The sequence below is a fragment of the Sturnus vulgaris genome, chromosome 1 (assembly GCF_052056855.1).
Source record: "Sturnus vulgaris isolate bStuVul1 chromosome 1, bStuVul1.hap1, whole genome shotgun sequence".
Lineage (NCBI taxonomy): Eukaryota > Metazoa > Chordata > Aves > Passeriformes > Sturnidae > Sturnus > Sturnus vulgaris.
In genome coordinates this window covers 87900611-87915547 of record NC_142243.1, presented here as the reverse complement: position 1 = coordinate 87915547, position 14937 = coordinate 87900611, and the positions used below count along the sequence as shown (strand labels likewise).

Here is a 14937-nt window from a genome sequence, read left to right as displayed (position 1 = left end):
GAGGAAAAATACTACTTAAAATATGTGCCTTCCTCAGTTAGGATGGCAAAAAACAGGATAAACGGAAATCATTTTGGAAATCTGGGATCAACTCTAAGGATCTTATTATTCAATATGTGCGCTAAAGAAGAATTTCCCTAATTTTTTGGAACACTTTGAGAGCTCCCCTTCTGCCACCCAGAACCCAAAACCAACTTTCACAAGTAACGTTACCAGCGTCAATTCCAGCACTGTGTATTGGAGGTCTCGCATCCAAATAGCAATTTGCGTTTGCAGCTTAGCTTGGGAAACTAGATGAGATGGCACTTTGCTTTTAAAGGCACTTTAAATGTGCTAAATTGGTTTTACTTCAAAGAAGGTATGTGATTGTGGCTTCTGTCAAACAATGAGAGGTTCATGGTAATGGAAAGTGCAGCTATTCAAAAGTATTTATTCATATCTCCATATTACTGTTGAGACAGACACTGAAAAACTCCATGAGAGTCTTCTTTTGCGGAAGATTATTATCTTTCCTTCTCCCACCCTCTGCCTTCTCCCCACTCTCTCTTTCAAAGTACTTGTAATAACATTGTGTAACAAATAACTCTTGCTAAATGCTGGAGGCAGTGTTCACTCCTTAGGCTGAAGATGAATACAAGACTGTGTTTCAACTTTATATTATCTCTAACCCTAAAACATTCATCAACTTAAGTCATGTTCGTACTTCCATGAAATGGATTACTCACATGAGCCTTGTAAGATGAAACTCTAATACAGAAACTTTGAATCAGCCAAGAAGTATGGGAAAAAACCCAGTTCTTCTGGTGAAGGGTCGTGAGTGTGATGTGTGTTTAGTCATTTCTTTGCTGCTAACACGCTGTGGCCAGCTCACAGCTTGGTTAACCTCAAGATGGGGCTACTCAGCTCCTCAGGGTGAGAAGAGCTCTCAGGACTGGTGGCCAACCCCATCTCCTCAGTGGGTATGGTGATAAGTAGCCCTGATTATTCCCAAACCTTCACTTACCTGAGTGAGTCCTCAGGTGTCCCGTGAGGGCATCCCTGCGGCGGCAAGCGTAGTTACACAGGTGACACTTGAAGGGCTTTTCACCTGAGTGCAGCTTTATGTGGCGCAGGAGGTTGCCCTTCTGGGTAAAGGAGGCTCCACACTGATTGCACTGGAAAGGGCGTTCTCCTTTGGGAAGTAGGAGAAAATATGTGAGAACAAAAAAATCTTATGCAGTAACAAGAGAAAGATTTCAGGGAGAAAGTTGTTTTCTCAGTGCTGCTCTGTGACTTCCACCAGCTGCAGGTTTGATATAACATGAGGCTTTCAGACTAAACCTGCCAGTTTCTTAATGCTTCACTGGCTGGGTCAATTTGATCTGAAAATCTAATTTTTTTTTTCTAAATCAGAATGGCACATCACAATGCAAATTCAAACTCATTTAAATAAAGTGACTGCAACATTTTGTGTTGAAGAGCCACTCTTCCTGATCAGCAGTTTTGGAATAAACCAATATCCAATTTTGCATGTTGTGGCATTTGGTGGGGTTTTTAATGTGGCTTTTTTCAAAGGGTCTTTAAAATATGCCACTGAAGCAGCAAAATAAAAAGGAAACTCATTAAAAATGCATTTCAGGATCACAAGTTCATTTCAGCGTTACATTCTTATATTTAAATGAAAGGCACTTCATTATAACAGTTATAATAACTTCTTTTCATTTACATTTTCCCTGTATTTTCCCTTTCAATTTCTTCTCCATTACCTGTCTGTCCCTAAGCAGCCAAATCAGGAAAGAGAGAAAAGAGAGAAAGCTAGAGAGTAAAATCACAGAAGTTAAGACAGTGCAAAGGAAGCCCTTTACTTCCATGCCTAAGTCCCAACTCTTTTCTGGGTAAGGTATGAACAGAGGAACTGCACAAACAGGCTCTGATGGTTTACACTTTAGACAGATGTGGAAAAACTTGAAGTGACATGGCCTTCATTTGTCTAAACTGGTGCCTGTTATCACGGAAGTGAATCAAAGCCTTTGCAAAAATTATTATGTCTGTTGTTTGCTTTTTAGTGTTGTTTAAAATCAATATGATGTTTTATTAATTTGGGTTTTTTGGTTTTTTTCCTGTTTTTTTTTTTTAATTTAAGATGGATGAGGCCTTTTCTGAAATCGGTGGGAAATAAAATACATTTCCAGTTCTACCAGACAGGAATAAAAGAAAAAATTTACTAAAGAGCATTCTTTCTGCAAGAACTGCTTCTGCATGCCTGTTTCTGTACAGCCCTCAACTAATTCAAACTAGCCTTTAAAACACATTTGCTGAATTTAGTTTCTCTTAGTTTCTTTGTTTTCCAGTTCAATCTGTTGTAGTAATTATAGTGCATCAACATTAGAAACAGCCTCAAGATGACCTGTTCATAGTTTTGATTATTTTTTGTATAACAATAAGATTGTATTTAAGATTTCAGTGCTGAAGTTAAAATACTATAAGAAAAAAATTAAACAATTTCTTCCTTCTCTCTCACTTAGATATGATGTATCATTTTGCACACCTAGGATGACCTTTTATGTGCATATATGTGCAGCATGATCATTTTTGTCTTCTGGGTAATGCAGCAGAACAGCTGAGGATCAATTAGACAGCAGCACTGTCCCAACCCAAAAATATGAAAACTCTTCCAACAATGCTGGCAGCTTTAGCATTCAGCAAACAGCGAAATGGATCTCCTTTAAGACATTTTCATTGGTCAGTTTCAAGCAGAGCAGCATAGTGCCTGTCAAGCCAAATGAGCTTACTTTCTTTGTCCATCAAGTAGCTCCGTTCATCTAATCTATAACCAAATCTGGTTCAGTTGGGGTGGCATGCAAAAATACCAGCATAAATCCTACAGGACTTTGCAATGTGCTTCATAAGCCATGCATGGTATGGTTTAGGGAGAAAAGAAAACAGGTGAGTGTCTCTTTAATTAACTTCTTAGTCTTTCTCAAGCTTTGGGGTAGTTACTCAGTGCAGAAAGTGTTTTTCAGAATTGGACTGAAACAGTAAATGGAGGAAGTCAGCTCAGCAAGGGAGACACATTCAGAAGAAATAGTTAATTCTTACTAAGCAGCTTTTCTAGCATTCATTTCTGTTATTTTTACTCAGAGGACTGTAAGAAGACAAAACAAGAATAATAAAAGTACTCCAGGAATGAAATGTAAAGCAAAGTAAGAATGCAATGTATCTCTAGCCTACAGCTCTCCCAATTACAGAGAAGTTTTGCACTGGGTGGAAAAGACGGAGCATTTCAAATGACACTGCTGTACCAAATACTTCTACAGAATTTAGAGTGGGATGAGATGATTCAGGGAAGCCTGAACCCATGTTGCTGTAGAAGGGAAACAGCAATGTCACCAAAAGACGCTGAAGCTACATGTAGCTTGGGCTTGACTTTAACTGTCCATGCTGCAACTACTGGGGTGAGGAATGCCTCCTTTATAAGCCCAGCAAAACTCTCAGACCTGCCAGGATGCTGACGGCCACTGATGGAAGGCTACTGGGTGGGGTGATACCTCCAAAAATGAGGATGGAACAGGATGGAAAGAAAAAAAACACATAATGACTCTTTTTCTAAACAGTCTAAACAGTGTTATTTTCTCCAGGTCTGAACAGTTCATACAGTACATGCTACATCCTGGGCATGTAGCCATGACCAAATATAAACCCAGGAACAAAAACTGCAATGGGACCCTGAATTCAATCAACCATTATCACCATTGCAGTGATTTGCAAGCCTTAGTAGGAGCTTGGGCCTTGGACCACTTATTCAGTGAAGAATACTTATCATCTTAATTAAAAGATTTCTAATTTATTAAACAATGACAAGTCACCTAACACTCAGAGACCTGCAGAGCTCTCTTTCTAAATAAATTTGAGGCATTCCAAGTAACAAGACATGAGTGAACTAACTGGTGACTTAACTTAGAGTACATATAAGGAGGCAATATATACACCTATGCACACACATACATAGATATGCATGTACATGCAGATATATGCATAGGGAGCAAGAGAAGCCTGAATATACCCTGGGGTTTCAACATCAGGGAGCAGAAATTTCTTTCTCCTTTCAAGATCTCATTTTTCTTAAACACCAAATAAGACAGTGGCAAGCCAAAGAAAATGAATGTGCTGAAAGGGGAGTGAGAAGAATCAGACATCTGTGAGTTGGGATTTTCTCTGCAGATGTAAGCAACAGGTAAGGTGCTAGGAAGCAGTCAGTGCTATACAGCTGCCTGCAGACAGGAGAGGGCAGAAATATCAGGTGCTGCTCTGCATATCTGCACTTGGCAGGTGTATTCATTAAAAACAATTATGTATTTTATCAGGTTATGCAGTCATTTTATTTTGGCACTTTAGTGTGCTAGAGTTTTGTTCACTTATCAAATATTTATTTAAGAAAACCTCACTGCATATGCAGGTTTTACATGAATTAGCAGCAAAGTAATTCATTTGTGAGGCTTATTCCTTCACCAGACATGTATTGAAATGGGCTTCGGCATAGTCAGTTAAATGTCTGTAATAGTATATCCCATTTTCGACTTTAATTTTCACAGCGCAGCTGAAAGGAAAAGCAGTCACCACTGTTTCCCCATGACATCCCTTTAATTTAAACTACCAGTTCTGAACTTCCACTCTTTTACCAACCCCTGAAAAACCACCTGAGCTCATTCAAAGAGGCTGCTCAGGAGAGGAGCTGAGGAGGAGGCAGGAGGGAAGGCAGGCATTCTTCCCATGGAAGGACTCAGGGACAAAACTTCATGCCTTTTATAGTTTTATGGAGTGTAAAAGAAGGGGGTGGTCCTGAACAAAGAGTCTCTTGTGGGGTGCTTCCACTGTAGGCTTGAGCCACATTCCCTTATTAAAAAGAGAGTCTAGTTGGCAAGGGAAGAGCTCTGCAAATGGTGGGGAAATCTTCAAGTGACAATCCTTGTGTGGTAGCACCCCAAGCATCCTTGGAAGGCAAATGGGTCCCTCTGCCAGGCATGAGGTTTGGGGAGCTGAAGGTCCGTGCTGAGGAAATGACCTGGCACCCAGTGAGGTGGCCCTTGGGGATATTGTCATAGGGACTAGGCAGCCCAGCTCATGCTCAGAGACAGCAGGCTGCGTACCAAGGAGTTCACAAGAAACAAAGGCAGCTGTGCCCATCAGCTCCCTTAAAGTCAAGTGTGTCCTCACACCAGCTCTTCAACCCTGGTGCAAACACTGCCATGGACCCTTAGGGAGCTGAAACAGCTTCCCTGATCCAGCAAGAGAGGGGTTATTTTTAACAAAAAAGCAGTCTGCTTAAACAAGCACAAAGACTTCTAATTGAATTTCAAGTTGCAACATACTGTTTCAACCACTACAGTATCCTCTTCAGCCCATGGGTCTGTTTAAAAGGCCTCACGTACAAGTAATTTTACATGTTCATTTCATCAATTTTTAAAGGACCATATTAGGAAAGGAAAGGAAAGGAAAGGAAAGGAAAGGAAAGGAAAGGAAAGAAAAGAAAAGAAAAGAAAAGAAAAGAAAAGAAAAGAAAAGAAAAGAAAAGAAAAGAAAAGAAAAGAAAAGAAAAGAAAAGAAAAGAAAAGAAAAGAAAAGAAAAGAAAAGAAAAGAAAAGAAAAGAAAAGAAAAGAAAAGAAAAGAAAAGAAAAGAAAAGAAAAGAAAAAAGAAAAGTCAACAAGCACTTTGTTATATCTAGAAAGTAGGCTACAGCCTCTATTCTTACACTAGTTTTGGCTTTTCCAATAATGATCTGCTCTTCCCTGACAGAGGGATTTATCACATAGAACTAAAGAGTACTTTGAAGCAGGCAATGTAACAGCATTGCTTCTGAACGTGACTAACCCATGTTACACTAACAGATCACATGCTTCCATAGCTTGAACAGACACAGTTACTGTCACAGACAGTAACACTGAGGGCAATGGAATACACTCTGGGGCTTTTCATGGATCCTCTCCATTAAACTCTGAAAGCACTTTGTTAATCTCATTCTACTTAGTAATTCTGGGAAAGTTATTTAAGCAAGACTGTGAGGATATGGAGGAAGTATGTGTTTATGTGTTTATTGGCACAATTATTTCAGTCGAATGTAACTATAAGACAGATTGTTCTTACCTTAAAAATATTTTAAAATTCCCTTTCATAGGAATATTCATGTAAAAATGCCAAATCCCCAACTAATTTTCAAAGCAACCCTTGTGAAACAACAGTACAGTCCAGTTTTTCTCTTTTAGCTATGAATGACATTAGATTGGAAGCCTAATTCTTAGATATCTTATATCAGGTAAGGTGAGACTCACTGTTTACTTTTTCATTTCTTTCAGCCTCTTCATTTTTGGCCCTCTTTGAGACTAATCAGAATTAGAAAATTGAGGCAAGAATATTCACAGCATTGCATAATGAAATACCTATGGAACAAAAAATTTTTACATGTCTCTTCTAGTGTCCCGGTGGAAACACTCTAGTGCACATTTCACCTGTGACAATACTTGTTTTTACTTCATGAAACTCTAGACATGAAATGTAAGTATTTTTTTTACTAAGTCTGTCAATACAGTTCTTTTAATATGTATTTTTCCAATCACTTTCATAACCACTAATCCATAATGAATTTTGCTGTTTTGTTGGAAACATTGCAACTAGGTTAATTGCAGAGTTAGCTACAAATGGGTTTTTCTTCTGCAGTTCTTAAAAATTTCTTAGAAATTAAATTATACTTTACTTTTCTCTTAAATTTGATTTTTCTTTTTTTTTTTTTTTGTTTCAAACCAAACAAACAGCACAATTTCTATCCCAATAGATGGACTTCCATGAAGAAGTCACAATTCCCGTGCAGGCCAAAAGGCTGTACCAAAATAACTGAGTTCCAAAGGCTCACCAATGCTGCATTACCTTACAAGAGGCACATGTGCATGATACAGAAAATAAGTCTTAGTTATTAATGTGTAGCCAGTTCTTGTCAGCTACAGGAAAAACTATGGCAGGCCTTACCAGTGTGGCTTCTTTTGTGAACCATGAGCACATTGGGACCGATGCAAATTATCCCACAGATATCACATTTTAGCTTTCCGTTAGGAAGTCGAATGCCTCCAACTCCTGACAAAGCCTTGCTGCCTGGGCCATTGTGTGAGCCATTCATTTTCTCTCCTGCGGCATCAAGCATTCGTAAATCCTCTGCACATTCTTCCCCATTCATTTCACAGGCACGCCCATTCTCTTCATCACTCTGAGTCTCTATTTTAATATTACCGGCTGAAAGAAACAATACAGGATGCCACTCAGTTTGGTTACAGAACAAATCATGTGGCAAAGGAACAATCACATGAGGGGAGTTAACTTCTAAACAGTAGGTACAATATCACTAAATAACAAATGCTATGACCTCAACTATAATTCTATGGGCAATGTGATGAGCTTGTAACACATGGAGCAATGAACAGTGAATATCAGTAAAACAAATACAAGGCATCCAGGGAGCTGGGAACCCAAACAATATTACAAGTCTGTTTCTAGGTTGCTCTGAGATTTTTGCATTTATAGCTTTCATTCTGACAATCAGGCTAATTGGAATGAAAGTTAAAATTAATCCACTTCATAGGGATTTGTCCAAAACAATTGTGAAAGCAAGTAACTCAACTCAATGGATAAAAATGAACAGAAAATGCAACATTCTCCATTTGGCAGGAAGATTCCAAGGGTTGTACTGAATCCAAATTTTTGGTTTGCAGTTCTGCAAAACTGCAAAAAATGGGGTAAGCAACAACAATTGGAAAGCAGAGTACAAACAGTGATAAAGAAAGCAGGGTAGGGAAAGGCGGAAGGAAGAATTTAAGGAAATTATAAGAGTGACAGTTGTGTTTCTAGGACAGCAGGATTAGGATTGCTGAGTAATAGGATACAACTAGAGTCAGAAACGATGATTAAAAACCATTGAAATTAAAAGAGGTGTCTAGGAAAACTGTTACGACTTTATTGGATAAATCCTTTTCATTATAATCCCATAGATGACAATTGCTTGCAGCCAGAAGAAGAATTTAGGTGTAAATTTGTCATAACCTCACAACATGAGGTAGCATAGAGGCTAGGAAATTTCATCTGATATGAACACAGCAGACTTTAACATTAAGGGTCAAGATTCAGACAAGTTCATGCCAGTGTTCATTCCTCTTCTCTCTACAGGATTGAATGATGTTTTGTGTAGAAATAAATAATCTTTGCTGTTATTTCCCTCTTTTCTAATGTGGTGATTTTGGTGAAAAATACTTCTTCATTAGGCTGAAAAAGACCATTTCATTGCCCAAAATCTTACTTTCTGTACAGTAAAAACCCCTATTCCTTCATCCCATCCCACCCAAAAAAAGGAAAGAATTTACTTCAGTGGGTAGCTAAGAACATGAGGGATCTGTTTCATCCAATAAAGTCCAGTTCTTTTCCTTCTGTGAAACAACATTTTTATGGTAACGTCATTCAAAAGTGATGGTGTAGCGATGTGATAACAATAAGCTACAGGCAATAATTACCTCAAGAGACTGAAAGACCCTGATACCCCTTTGAAATGGAGAGGATTGACAAGCTCTTCTCTGATGCATCCTGCAATCTCACAGGTGTCCCAGAAGGACTGCATGGATGTAACTGACAAGAGCATCTGGCTCAAAACCCTACTGGGAAACAGAAGCCTAAAGGTGTTTACATTTATGAATACTGCTTGACTGGATTCCTCTTAAAAAGTCTACCAATCTAGGTATTTTAATGATTTTTCAATTACTGCACTATTAATAGAAATCATATGCAAAACAGAATAAGAGTATATAACAAATAGCAGTTTTCCTTTAAAATGTATGTTCTAAAAAGGGGAATAATCTAGTCATAATTTTTTTAGGTAAAAAAATGAATGCCCAAACAACTACATAAAAAGATGGCATGACTGGTTAAAGAGAAGTGATTCTGCAAATTTAATGGGCTACAACTTCATACTGCTATTTTCTCACATGGTAAATAGAAGCAACAGAAATATTTGGCTTGAGTATATGACAAGATTTTCCACAATTTACATGTAATTTTTTTCTTTTCCATTATAAGAATAATACATATATATTTATACTAAACAATGATAGGCTCCTTGCCTGCTAGGGATTTGGAGAAGGTGGCTTTTGAAGCAGATTTTCTGTTAGGTTAAAAAAAATACAAATGAACAAAATAAAAAGATCAGACTAATTAAGTGCATGCAGACAAATATACATTACTCAGAAATTAAATGACACAAACAAAAGTCATAAAAGTAGGAACTAGATGGAAATGCTCTGTAGTGAACTGAGTTTCAGTATACTTACTGGAAAAGGATTTGGGAATTATTGCATGAAAGTCCCTAAAGCCTTCCGCCTCGTATGCAGCTGCAATAAAGAAGGCAAACAGGATGCTGGTTTGTGGTACTGCTAGCAGTAAATGTAAAAGAAGATGGCACTATTGCTATAAGAAAAATACCTAGGAGAAAGACAAAACTATCATCACAGAAGCTACATAAGCAGTTTAGGGTGAAGGAGGAACAGGAGAAGGACAGCTGGCAGGGGAATCCTGACTTGTCTAGAACAATTCCCATTTGTGAAAATGCCCTTTTCTTCCAAAGCAGCCAACAAGTTTTATCATGTTATCTAGAAGCATAATGTGTTCATGGGTATTCCCCTTGCTTGAGCATTAATTCCTGCTGAAGTCAAGAGAAACTTTTGCCTATATGTCTCAAAAGGGTCAATGCAGGGTCCTACAGTGCAGCTTCCTCAGAATTTATTTTTTGTCAATATGCCCTCTTTCTGTGACAGAAATTGTAAAAGAAAAATTGCACATCCTTGTTACCAGTCTCTGCAGTTATAAAAAGTGAAATTGTGTTGTTTTCTTCTCATGCCTGCTGGTCTTATGCAATGGAAGAAGAGGAAGTTCAGGTTTACATATATGTATTTATTATTGTGTATATTGGCATATTTTTGGTTTGTATTTCTAAGGGTTGTCCTCAAAATGTATTTACAAAAAACAGATGCTGATACAGGTAATGCTGGAGTTCATTACTTGACATAAGCAATGACAGGGATATTGATCCAATCAATATTCACTGAAGCTCTCTACAGCTGTGTCTTGGACTGCTGCAGCTGTACTGCTCAATGAATGTTCCCGTGCAGACCAGGCTGAGTATCCAGAATGTGCATCCATTTGGCAGTGCAGCTCATGGCAGGGGCTCGGTTCATGTGCAGAGTTCACTTTGCCAGTGAGAGCCAATGGATATTGTGGGAAGCTGACTCACCCTAGGTCCTTACAGAAACTTTATAGGTCTAATTAACAAAAAAAATCTCTCCCTGTTCAAATGTAGTACTTCTTTCAAATCTGTCTGCAATACGGGAACTAGTGAAAAGAGCCCCACTGATACAGGAGAGACAACAGGAGAGAGAAATCACTTCAGTAGAAATGCTAAGGACTTCTATTAAATCTAAATAATAGGGAAGGCAGGGTATACTTTCTTTCCCTTTTTTTCTTTTTTTTTTTTTTTCTCCCCATGGAGACTTCTACTGGAAATAAAAACCATCAGTGTTTTCTACTTTTGTGAGAGTGATTCTTGTCCCTCCGTTGTTATAGTGGAGAAATCACTTATGGAGCCACAGTGATGTGAAAAATACCTATAAACAGTATTTTTCATGTGCACTGATTAAGAATGTATTCAGACTTTGCACCAGTTTCTGCAACTGTTACCTGATACAGTTTTTGTAGAAATAATTTCTGGGCACATCCATAGCTATGTGCACACATGTGCAGGCATCAATTAGCTTTAAAATAACTCATAGTAATAATTTCTCATTGGCTCTTCTAACACCATTAAGAAATTAGTCATTAATTAATTTACTTCAATTTGGTTGGACGTGACCTTAAAAGGCTCTGTATATTATCCCCTTTGTACACATTATCCCAGTTCAGGGGTGTTTAATACAAACCCTTTTTTCTATGGAAGGAGTGCAGTTCAGTGCCACTGAACTGACAGCTTTTCCCCACTCCTTTTTTACCTTTCCAGAGTGTGAAAAAATTACCCAAAAGCAGGGCACTGGCTGAGTCCCTTGTCCTCTCTTATGTTTACTGGGAATTTCACTTGATATTTTCTGAAGAGAATTTAAAATTAATGTTAAAACACTTGTTCAGTATTCTATGGCTAAAGGTGATTTACACAAGGCTTAGAAAAAAAATAAATTGATATGTCAAAGGGGAGAGAGGTGATGATATAACTTATCACTGAAGAGCAGCATTGCTGGCTCCGCATCAGACTTGGGCTGAAGCAGTCAGGAAAGCAGGTATGAGAGCACACAGCGTCACATTTCCCTGGACAGAGCCGAGCAACACGTAGATGGAAGGGAGGTGTTTTGCAATGAGTTGACAGTAAGCAGAAAGGAGAAAACAAACAGACCTCCTGGGAAACTGGACGTAGAAGGTGGCTTTCGAAGGACAGAGAAATAGGCAGCTGGAAAAAAGATGCATGCGAACAATTAGTAATTTGTTTTCAATCCACTGCCAATTTACCTTCTCTTTTAGCTATGGGACTCCCTCCCAGTTATAAAATCCTTTCAGTTTTGTGAGACTTTGGCAATGGCATAGGTCTAAGTACCTGGGCCATAATTCCATTTGGAAGGGGGTATTCACCTCCCAAGTCATATTGCTCTCCAGTGGGATTTTTGAAGAAGTAAAAAGCATAAGACCTGGCTGTCAAAGGTATTTAAAAAGTAACAGAGAAAGACAATCACATTGAAACTTCTGAGGCATTTAAACAATAGTTCCCTTACTCCCTTTGATTTTTAATGGGATTTGACCTTTTATGCCAGTAAGTACTAAATCCTATCTTGTGGCATACACCTGCCTTTAAGAACTTATCCTTTAGACTTTCTTTGAAAACAACCCCAATAATTTGGTTTTGTGTCATGCAATGCCTTGTTTGTACTTTGTAGTCGAGAGCAGAGAAAGATCTCTCTTCAAGTGTCTGCAAACAGTTTGGGTACATGTAATTTTTTGTTTTCATGTCTCACTTGTTATTCCAAGACAAGTTAGAAGTATTTTGTTGATATTAGTTGATGCTTAAATGGTAGCTTTAAAATCCAAGAATTCTCATAAAGACACCATAATTATTCAACCAGCAATCATACCTGACTGATTTGAACAGTACTTTATCACTGTAATGATGAGAAAAAAACACTTTAACACCATCCTTTCAAACAAATTATAGAAAATGTTGCTAAAAAGGCAGAACAAGATGAAGAAACCCCACTGATCAGGCCAAAATAAATCACCTCAGCATGCCAACACGTGTCAATAAATGCAGACAGGATCTCCTCTTTTTTACATAGGTACTCAGAAAACAGAATATTGTCAGCAATTCCACCTGTTATTTCTGATACAAGACATAACAGCTATTCTATTTTGTATCAGTATACAAGAATTTTAGCACTTGGCTTTATGCACTGCACTGAAATCCTTCCCCCCTTCCTTTTTACATCATGGTCATTTACTGTGGTGTCAGTTCTGTTCTCACCCCACAAGAGCACTGCAGGTGGAGGATGCCATTCTCAGAAAAGAAAGTTGTTTTTCCACAGAATATTTAAGGAGTCATTTTTCACCAGCTAGACTTGACAACAAACAATGAAGACCAATTCTTTAACTTAAATTATATTTCCATTAATAGTATCTTTCCCTTATGAGCTCTGAAGTGACAAGAATTGTGTGGGTGTGAAAAATGACAACAAAAGGTCTGAGCAGAGGAACCATAATGCAATGCCTTGAGCTCTTCTTCAGTATCATTCAGATGACACAATAGAACACAGATGGGACTGATCAAACTAACTGGTTATTTAGCCACAGGAAAAGCAGATGCACCCAAGTGCTCTTAAGAATTACTTTTCTGCTCCCTCCTTTCTACATGTAGCACTGCATTGGCCAGTTAACCAAGTGTCTATGGTGTCTCTCTGTGTAAAATGCAGAAAGTTAGAGGACATTTTCAAAGGGAAACAAAAATAACAGAAGAGTAGTAGCAGGAACTACTTGGACACACCTGCAGCTAGAGAGGCTGGTCTGACGGATAAGGAGATCCTCCCTTCAGGGTCCATGTTGCTTCCTTTGACTCCAAGTGCCAATCAGCCCTTGGCAGCCAATTTCTTCCCTACTCTAATTCTGGCTTTCAATCAAATGGATATTATTCCAGAAACACAGGCGTCCACAGATAAGCTATCTCCCATGGGACAACTGGTGTGAGGAGCTCCACCCATGTCATCATCCATGCCTGCTACTTCTCCCTGCCCACCCCATGTGCCAGTGCCAGTGCCTGACAGCATGCAGAGCCTATCCTCAGCAGAAGGGAGCAGGGAACTGCGCTTCACTGCATTGCAAAGCACATCAACATGTTTTTCTAGGAGATGCAGTGAAATCAAACTGTATAGAATCAAACAAGTGAACAAAACAACCAACAAAATGTGTCCTCTCTAGGTATAAAAGTGGCTTTTGCCCCACTGTGCATTCCTCCATTATTCTCCTGTTAGTTACCTACAGGAATTTTCTAAAGGACCAGTAAAGATGCATTGGTTAAAGACAGATTCAAATAATGCCCTCAAATATACACTTGAAGATATGCGCCTTTTATATACCTTTCTAAATTTGTGTTTCAGTAGGAAATGATCTGTAACCAAACCAAGGGGCTGGTCTAGTTCATATTTCTTGTCTTTGTTGTGACACTTCCTGGTACATTTTGTACTGGATTCAAGTTGTTTTTCCAAAGGACAGTTACCTACCTGGCTGCTCAATGTTCATCATCTGAACTACAAGTAAAATTAAATTTTAAAGGCAAGAGAAAGAGCACTATAAGGAAATTCCATACTAAACATGTTTCTCAAGTTCTACATGTATGTGCAATTCATGCTTCCTATACCGGAAATGCTCTGCATCTTTTATTGGCTGCATGATGAACAAGCTAAGGGAACTGCAGCAGGTTTGCTGGTTACAGAATTTACTGACACTTCTCTACTTTGAGAATTAAGCTGGGAACACTTTCGAACTGGAGATGAAGATTTGCTAACAAATTATAGTAAGAACAGCACTTTTCATACTCAATTTTTTTTGTCTCTTCTGCTTTCACCAGATTTTTTAAATATGGTCATTAAAGAATGGGGGAGTAGTAAGAGGCCCTTAGCAGGAAATTTTTAAAAAGCAAAGTAACCTTAAGTAACAACACACAACAGTGAGGTAAAAACACCACCATACTTGAAAGCATTCTCAACTCACACAGTTGTGTCTGTGAATACATATGCTTATGTACTGAGACTGGAACCTCTGAAACTTCATTCTCCAAAAAGACTACAGGCACAGTCACTGTGGCTTATGCTCTTCCTCACACAGCAACAGCTATCCAAGAAAAGCAAAGCCTCAGATATATGATATCCTAACATTTATAAGGCATTTCCCTTCTCTAATCCTTCCACAAAACTTGCTTTAGTGAAAGTCATGGGTGTTAACCAATCCTCAACTAATGCAACAAAATTCTAGCTAAAGGCCATCGCACGTGGCAGGTGGGAGAGCACAGAGTATGCACCTGCAAAGATTAGTGTTTCGGAGAAGAGGAATTACTACACTGAGTTTCAACAGGCAGACCAGAAGCTCCACAAAGATGGAAGAGACAGCCAGGCTCTTCCATGAAGCCATGCTGTCAATGACCGGAAGTTGTCCTTACCTGGGAGTTACTGTGTACATCCCTTAACAAGGCAAAGGGCTTAAAAAGTGCAGAAACACAGTTAAAACCATATAAGATGATCAGTTACATATAAATAATGTGTACTGGAATGAGAGGGGGAGTTTTAATCTTGCTTGACCAAGAGAAAAGCCTGTGAAATCTGAACATACATGGAGGGTATTGGTCAGGTACCAA

The 14937-nt window shown here is 38.6% G+C and overlaps 1 protein-coding gene across 8 annotated transcripts in view; it reads right to left on the bottom strand.

The window, feature by feature from the left end:
• IKZF1 (IKAROS family zinc finger 1) overlaps window positions 1-14937 on the bottom strand; it is a 69725-nt gene that overhangs the window by 14410 nt on the left and 40378 nt on the right. For 3 of the 8 annotated variants that reach the window (XM_088171289.1, XM_088171311.1, XM_088171292.1), the window contains exons 4-7: window positions 11443-11496; window positions 9338-9397; window positions 6999-7259; window positions 1004-1171 (exon numbers count right to left, since the gene is read on the bottom strand). In XM_088171289.1, the coding sequence (XP_088027415.1) occupies window positions 1004-1171; window positions 6999-7259; window positions 9338-9397; window positions 11443-11496 (543 nt within the window). The remainder of the gene's footprint in view (window positions 1-1003; window positions 1172-6998; window positions 7260-9337; window positions 9398-11442; window positions 11497-14937) is intronic. The other 5 variants (XM_088171293.1, XM_088171322.1, XM_088171329.1 and 2 more) reach the window with 4 other exon arrangements.